General features: G+C 56.2%; 1 protein-coding gene across 2 annotated transcripts; it reads right to left on the minus strand.

The window, feature by feature from the left end:
* Positions 1 to 204: 204 nt before the first annotated feature.
* On the minus strand, positions 205 to 4,327 carry Krt15 (keratin 15). 2 transcript variants are annotated; one of them, XM_026386758.2, is made up of 8 exons: positions 3,800 to 4,327; positions 2,786 to 2,868; positions 2,507 to 2,663; positions 1,902 to 2,063; positions 1,688 to 1,813; positions 1,284 to 1,504; positions 809 to 834; positions 205 to 299 (listed from the first exon to the last, which is right to left on the minus strand). In XM_026386758.2, the coding sequence occupies exons 1-8, from the start codon at positions 4,325 to 4,327 to the stop codon at positions 205 to 207; spliced, it is 1,398 nt and encodes a 465-aa protein (XP_026242543.2). The 2 variants fall into 2 exon arrangements, with proteins under 2 accessions (XP_026242543.2, XP_077657467.1); XM_077801341.1 differs by lacking the exons at positions 205 to 299; positions 809 to 834 and having other exon boundaries at positions 1,280 to 1,504; positions 3,800 to 4,016; positions 4,101 to 4,153.
* Positions 4,328 to 8,057: the final 3,730 nt, after the last annotated feature.

Consider the following 8,057-nt stretch of genomic DNA (forward strand, 5'->3'; position numbering starts at 1 on the left):
TTGCCAGGAAGGAGGTGCAGGGCATTAGACAGGGGAGAGAACATGCAAAGCCCCAAACTAGGAGATGAAGGGACCTACATCAGCCAGTTGCTTTCTGAAGGTAGGGACCGGAGTTTGATTTCCAGCCCCCTCTCGCATTCCAGTCCCCAACTCAGCCTGGGAAGGGGAGCTGGTAGCAAGGAACGTTGCTCTCCTGCTGACCGCTTAGACTTCTCTTTTTCGGGAGGAAACCACCTTTCCATCCACTGACTCCTCTACCTTGATGTGGAAACTGCTGCTGCCACTACCTCCCAGGGAGGCTGTAGAAAGAAGGAGCAAGTTTTAGCATGAAGGAACCTGCCCTCTCTCTCCCAAGGTGGCCAGGACCCAGGCTAAGCTGTGGGAAAACTGGACAGCACTCCTGCAAATGGCCACTGGCCAATCCTGTCCGAGCTGCCAGGAGGTCTGGCATTGAATTATTCATCAAAGACATGAGCAACAGCAATGGCAGGTATGCCAGCTCTGAGCAATAATGCAGGATTCTTAAGCTGCCAGTGAACAGGAGAAATCGTGGGCACCTCATCATACGTGCAGAAAGGCTGGGTCTGGGGGAGAGAGCAGCCCTGGACAAAGCCTGCTCAGCCTGGAGTGGTCTCAGTAAATCCCCAACCTCCACCCTACCTGGGACCAGTCAAGGGTCCCACTGGGAAAGGTGTGCATCCTGGGATGGGCGTTTCCTGCCCCTCTGGGTGTTTGGTCCCTTTTTCTGTCCTCCCCATTCCAAGGGCAACAGTGGCTTCAATAGCTCCAGTCCCCACCCTGCACCTACCTTCCCTGATGCCAACGCCCGCCATCCTGAAGGAGAGGGGAAGCAGATGTAAGCAGAGGGTAAAACTCCTGCTCTCCCCAAGAGAAGCCGCTGGGGATGGCTAAGTGGTCCTCTCCAGCCCCCTCCCACCTTCTCTAGAGCCTGAGACATCCTTACATCCTTCAAGACTGCCTCCCCCAAGCTAGAACCCTCTGATCTATAGTAATAACCCATCTACTTCACACAGAGAATGGAACAAGCATTAAATCTTAGAGACCACTTAGCACCACCTCCATCATTTACAGGAGAAGGGCAGGTCTAGAGAGGTAGCATGACCTGCCCAAGGTCACAGCCAGAGACCAGAGCAGAGTCCAGACCCTTTTCTCCTAGCTCAGTTCTTTTTTCACTGTATCGTACAGCTGCCTGGGGACACCCTGTTGTCCTCTTAGGATGACCCTGCATCACAGCCCTCCTCCCGCCAGGCCCAAACCCCTACTTAGCATCCTGGCCCTCAAGCAAGCTGCGGTAGGTAGCGATCTCCTGCTCCAGCCGAGTCTTGATGTCCAGCAACATGTTGTACTCCTGGCTCTGAGCCTCCATCTCACAGCGGAGCTCACTTAGCTGGGCCTCCAGGCCACTGATGAGCCCCTGGATCTGCTGTAGCTGTGTGGCATAGCGGCACTCGATCTCCGCCAATGAGTTCTCCAGCCCGGCTTTCTGATGGAGCAACAGATCCATAGACACATTGGAACCCACCAAAGGGGTGGGGGCAGAGGAATGAAGGGAATGTAGGCAGCCACCTCCAAGGGGGCTGGAGAACTCCAGGGCTTCACCAGCCATGGAGGATGGGAGGATCTGACACTGAGGGCTCAGGGTGAGATGAGATGCAGAAGGCCCTACCATGCTGAGCTGGGACTGCAGCTCGATCTCCAGCCCCTGTATGGTACGCCTCAACTCCGTAATCTCCGTCTTGCTGGTCTGGATCATTTCAGTGTTGGAGGCCACCTCCTTGTTCAGCTCCTCGGTCTGTGGATCACACACAAGAAATGTCAGCCCCAGGGGCCTCCTCGGAGACCTGGGGAGTGGGAAGCTAGGAAGGGGAGGCCAGTCCCACCTTGCTGAAGAACCAGGCCTCAGCATCCCGGCGGTTCTTCTCTGCCATGGCCTCGTACTGCTCCCTCATCTCAGACAGCATGCGCGTCAGGTCCACACCGGGTGCTGCGTCCATCTCCACGTTGACCTGCCCGGCCAGCTGGCTGCTGAACTCCTTCATCTCCTGTGGGTGGGGGAAGCCCAGCAGAGACAAAGGGCAGAAGAGAGAGTCAAGAGTCTGGGGTCCTGATGGGGCAATCTGGGCTCTGTCCCTAATTCAAGATGTGACCATGACATGCCACCCCCTCTGTTTCCCATTGCACACAAAAAAAGGTATGATGCCATGGACCCCTCAGCTCTGAGGACCTCTTTCCTTCTCTAGGTCCTACCGAGGGAGGACTGGAGAGAGTAGGATCTTTATTTGAGTTCCTGAAACCAACCAAGACAGCAGTTCATGGCTGGCTGGCCTGGGGTCCAGAACACCAGAGGACAGTGACTTTTTCTGTCCCTGGAAACATTTTTTGCGGGAAGGGTGCATTTCTGAACCACTAAACCCTCAGCCAGCTCTGGGGAGGCGCAGCAGCCCTGCTCTGCCTCCCACCAGCCAGAGCCTCCGGCCGCTCTCACCTCTTCATGGTTCTTCTTCAGGTAGGCCAGCTCCTCGTTCAGGCTTTCAATCTGCATCTCCAGGTCAGTCCTGGCCAGGGTCAGCTCGTCCAGCACCTTGCGCAGGCCGTTGATGTCGGCCTCCACGCTCTGGCGCAGGGCCAGCTCATTCTCATACCTGGGAAGAGAAAGGGAGCCCAAAGTCAGGGAACGTGAGGGGCCTGGGCTGCTGAGGCAGGGGAAGAGGAAGGCCCAGCCCAGGGGGTGATGCAGGGAGGGGAGAGGGTGATGGGAACGCACTTGAGTCTGAAGTCGTCTGCAGCCAGCCTGGCATTGTCAATCTCCAGGATGACCCGGGAGTTGTCGATGGTGGCGGCCAGGATCTGCAGGGGGCCGAGTTGTTTCTCAGGGCTGCTGATGTCCCACCTTGCACGCAAGGTTGGACCCCTCACCAACACCCTCCCCTCCAACACCACCACCAGTGGAAACCTGTAGAACCCAGGGAGCAGACAGAGTCAGGCCTCATCTCCAGTGCCTTTGCCCCCTCCCTGGGACCCCTCCCCGTCCCCAAGGAGGGAAGATCAAGGAAGTAGTATAGCCTGGAATCCCTATGAGAATTGGCTGGCCAGGTTCAAGCTAGAGAGGGGTGTGGTCGGCTCCCTCAACAGCCCTCTCAGGGATCTGTCTGCAGCCTTCTGAGGCATAGCTCATGGTCTTTGCCTCCTGCACCCCTTGACAGATTATAGGTCGACCAAGTATTATGGCCAGTAAGAACCTGAAGAGTGGCTAAGAAAAGCATTTTACAGATGAGGAAATTGGTCCCAGGGAGTGAAAGAGAAGGTGGGGGATGGCAGAGCCTATCATGAATTCCCAGTTCTCCTAAGTCCTGAAGGTGCTTTTGGCAATAAAGATGGTCCTTAAAACATGAGGCTGGACGTCCTGGCATTTAGGGATCATAAGGTTATACTACAACACCATCTCTGCCAAGAAGGTAGAAGAACACTTTTCATGCAAACCCTGCAAGGTGTCTGGGACAGGGAAGGTGAGTTGCTCTTTATAATCGCCCCCACCTGTGTCCCATTTGCCCTAACATGATTCCCAAGATCCTTCCCTCCCTGCAAACTGCCAAGTGTAGTAATGTGTACCAGCATCTGCACCTGGAAAGCAGGTGCTTCTCAAATATGCCAAGGTTACACTGCAGACAGTCATTGCCTGGGCAGGAGAGGATCTCCCCAGCCAGCAGTTACACTGAGTCAGAGACGTGCACAGGCCACCAGCCACCTGCTCCCCTCTCTTTGACATCTGAAGACTTACTTTGTCCCGGATCTCTTCAATGGTCTTGAAGTAATGGCTGTAGTCTCGTTCCGGACTGGCAGGGCTCTGCTTCTGGTACCAGTCTCGGATCTTCACCTCCAGCTCGGTGTTGGCCTCCTCCAGGGCACGCACCTTGTCCAGGTAGGAGGCCAGGCGGTCGTTGAGGTTCTGCATGGTGATCTTCTCATTGCCAGAGAGGAGGCCGCCATCGCCACCACCAAAGTCACCAAAGCCACCACCGAAACCCCCACCAAAGCCACCGCCAAAACCCCCACCAAAGCCACCACCAAAACCCCCACCAAAACCACTACCAACCCCTCCACCAAAGCCACAGCTCATGCCACTCCCGTATCCCCCTCCTGACCCCGAGGAGACAAACCTGGCCGAAGAGGCCGAGATACTACGGCTTCCACCGCCACCATAGAGACTCCCTCCACCAAAGCCCCCTCCCCCAACCCGGAGGGAGCCCCCTCGAGTCGAGCCACCCCCGAAGGTGGAGGAAGAAGTTTGCAGCAACGTGGTGGCCATGGCTGGGCAGCAGTGCTGGTGAGCTCTCAGCAGGCAGAAAGGCACAGGCAGGAGGTGCGGGCTGGGCTGGACCTGGAGCGCAGTGCCCGTGGCCCCCAGCCTGGGCTCCTTATATACCCCTCGGAGGGTGCTGTGGGCCTGTCTCCTCCCCCAGAGCGAAGCCAACTCCTCTGTCCTCCTGACAAACACAGCTGCCTGCGCACCTCCACAGGCTCGTGTACAGTTTTTCTTTCTTTCTTTTTTTTTTAATGCAACAAAAGAGATGATTCAGAAGTAATGGTGTTTTGCCCCGCGGCCACAGTTTTAACACTTGGATTACAGGTTCACTCTCTCTCTCCACCCCAGGAGAAAGAGCAGCAGGGAGCAAACTCTCAGCACGTTTCAGCTCCCACAGCCTCTGCCCATCCCGTTAGAGCAGGGAAGCTGCAGTGCCCTCAGCTAGACTTTGTTGCCCTGGCCCAGGGTGGACAGCACCCCACTCCAAGTCACCACTCCGTGTTCTCTCATTCAAAGACTATGGGCATGAGCCTGCAGGACACAGGGGGCCCAGGCCCCTGAGGATGGGAACGCAGGACTCAGGGGACAGACTAAAGACAGGAGAGGGAGACATGAGTTAAGTTCTGGCTGAGGTGACCAGGGGGGTGAGCATCTGTCCCTGGGGCTGCAAACGGACTTTTTTCCTCCCACTTCTTCTCCCCTGGATGCCCACTCCTGCTTCTCCAGAACCCCCAGCCTCCAGCCCCATGTCCCTGGCTAGCTCACAAAGGCCCAGCAGGCTCAGAGCTGACAAGGGGCTGATTGATAATCCAGCCACCTGCCAAATTCGCATGTCACTGAACCTTTGCTTGCTCCCAGACGGGACGCGTTGGGGCAAACCTCTGCAGATAAGGCTGGGGCAAGTTCCAAGAAGCCCCTGCCTTCTCCAGGGAGAGGCATGTCGCTGCTTAACAGGGCCAGATTAACCCCCATTTGTCCTGTCAATTGCTGCAGGCTCAGGAGAGATGAAGCCAGAAAACTCTGCACGCCTGAGCATTGAGGAGAAGGAAGGGTGGGGAGGCCTGGCGAGCAGGTGGAAGGCACCAGAGACCTCGAAGATCCAGGCTTCACTTTACACAGAAGGAAAGTGAGTTTGGACAGGTCAGTCGAGCGCTCAGGAAAGACATTTCCTTGGCCCGCCAGTTCCAGGTCCCCACTTTCCAAGGACACTGGCACCTGTGGATAGCATCACTTAGATGTATGACCTGCCCCCCCTTGGCCTACAGAATGTAGAGATGAGCTAGACTAAGCTGAAGAACAGGGAGGAAGATTTCTGGACTGGGGTGGCCGCACCCAAGAACAGACAGAGCTCTGGGGTCCTGAGGTCTAGATTCAAATCCTGCATCTATCAATGATGAATATGAAACTCTAGACATGTTCTTTTTATGGCACTGGGTACTGGCAGCTAACACTGCCAGGGAAGCACTAAGACCCAAGAGCCCCAGCCTGCCTCCCCTGGCTCTCAGCATCTGAGTAAGAGAGTGGTGACTGCACACCCAGCACCTGGGACTCCCCCATACCCTCAGCAGGAGGGCATTTGTCCGTGGGCATCAGATCTTACCTCGTGAGCCTATCATGCTCCTAGCTTAGCAGCATCACCCACCTGCGCCAGTTCCAACTGAGCAACAAAAGTGGATCTTAGTTCTGCTGTAATAACATAATGCACTGCTACCACACACTTCATGATTTAAAAAGCACTTTTGTATCCACTGCCCCCTTTAATCCATCCCCACACACAGAGGATGACCCCTGCCCAAGTTTAAAAGGGATAAAAATTGGCCCTCTGAGAGGTGAAGCAATTTGTGCAAGATGGCACAGCTAGCAAAGGTCTCCACCAGAACCCAGATAGGTCCTTGGATCCCTCCTGAAGCAAGGCACAGGAAAAAAACACCCTCCCTCAGACTCCGATTCCTGCATCTGAGCTGGGTTGAAGGGACCACTGCTGGTCTGGGAGGGTGGGGTGGACTCCTCCTGACCCAGCTTCACACAGGAACCCCAGGTGGCCAAGTTCTGGCCCAGACAGGGTAGTATTGTCTCATGGGTGGGAGGATATTGCCTTTTCCTCCGAAAGAAAAATAATCAAGGCCAGATCAGCCAGAGCTCATTAAAGCTTCTGCAGACACGGCGGCCCCTGCAATTAACCCAGAACAATTACTCGGCCGTCGCCCCGGGGTAAGGGAGTCTGCACCCCAGCCAGCTCCCCTTCTGCACCCCGATTCTTCTCCAGCAGCCCCTCATAAGGTTTTCGCTTCTTTCTCCAGCCCAGGCCAGGGGAGGCAGCTGGCTCCTTACTGTCCTGGTTGCAAATCCTTAATTTCAGTCCAAACAGCGACTGCAATCAAGGTCTGGGCGGGGCCCCTAGGGCCTCCTCATTAGGGCCAGGCAGGATGGCCTTGCCAGGATTGCTCCCTGGCTCCAACCCAGGCTGCTGTATGCCAGTTTCTGTCCTTTGCCCACTGTAGCCAGACAGGCGTCCCTGAAGCTGGACATTCCCTCCTTGAAATGGGGCCATACAGCTCAGTGGAAAGACCCTGGCTGGCTTCCACCTCTGGGCGTGACTCAGCTTCTGGGACTGGTTCCTGATTTTAAATGAAGCTATTAACACTGACCCCAGCCACAGGGCCCTAGAGAACATTTAAGAGCACATAGGAAGGAGGTTCCCATAACTGTTTGATCCTATCACACAACTCCTGTTCCCCAGGGGTGTGCCAGGGATAGAACACACAACCTGGGGGCTAAAGACTCACCTTTGAGCTCCTCCTTTCCCAATTTCCAGGCATGTGGTGTTGGATAAGGTGCCTTACCCTGAGCCTCAGTCTACCAATCAGGAAAATGGAAATAATTCCAGCCCAGCCGGACTCACGGAGCTAGAGCAAGATGGTTGCCAGGAAATGCTTCACGTGCTGGAGCAGCCATGAGGAGCAGCAGTGAGGGGAGAGACCCCAGCGCCCTCTGTCTCCTGTCCCAGGTCTCCTTGGGTGCAGCTCCCAGAATGAGACGGAAGAGTTTTCCTGCCCTGCCCCTCACCCCGCGAACACAAAGGAAGGCTTCATTCCCAACACCCAGACCTGGACCCAGTCACCAGCTGGCCGCACCTGTGTGCGCCCAGACCCCGCCCCAAGCCACATTCCAGGGGCCCCTGGGCAGAGTGAGGGTTTCAGCTGGGACAACAAGGGAGGCTTTCATGGGCAGGGACCAGAATCTCTGCACAGTCCCAGCCTGGGGATGTGGCCAGGCCTCTGCCTCGTGCTCCAAACCTTCCTGAGATGTTAAATGGGAGAAGGGGCTGGAGGGGCCTGGGGGTCAGAGAGGACAGCACAGAGAGGGCAGAAGGGCTGCCCCGGGGCTGCACAATGCCAAGGAAGAACTGGACTCTGGGGCACGTGGTCAAACTAGGGGGCCTCTCTGAGATCTGCAGGGAAATGGAGGTGTTAACACCCACTTCAGGATCCGCGTGAGGTTTGGCGGTGTCCTGGGCACAGGGCAGCGAGGATAGCGTATAGAAGTAGGATGCAGGTGTGGGGTGGGTCCCTTGCCCCCTCCTCCACAGGGCAGCCTTCTGTCATGGAGAGCTTATCTGGAAGCCCTCCGCCCAGGGGAAGTGGGACTGATTTGTGGGCCTCTGATTGCCTTGAATTGGCCTCAGTTCTTGACAGCTGAGCTGTAAACCACAGGGGCAGGACCATACCCACCC

The sequence above is a fragment of the Urocitellus parryii genome, chromosome 7 (assembly GCF_045843805.1).
Source record: "Urocitellus parryii isolate mUroPar1 chromosome 7, mUroPar1.hap1, whole genome shotgun sequence".
Taxonomy (NCBI): domain Eukaryota; kingdom Metazoa; phylum Chordata; class Mammalia; order Rodentia; family Sciuridae; genus Urocitellus; species Urocitellus parryii.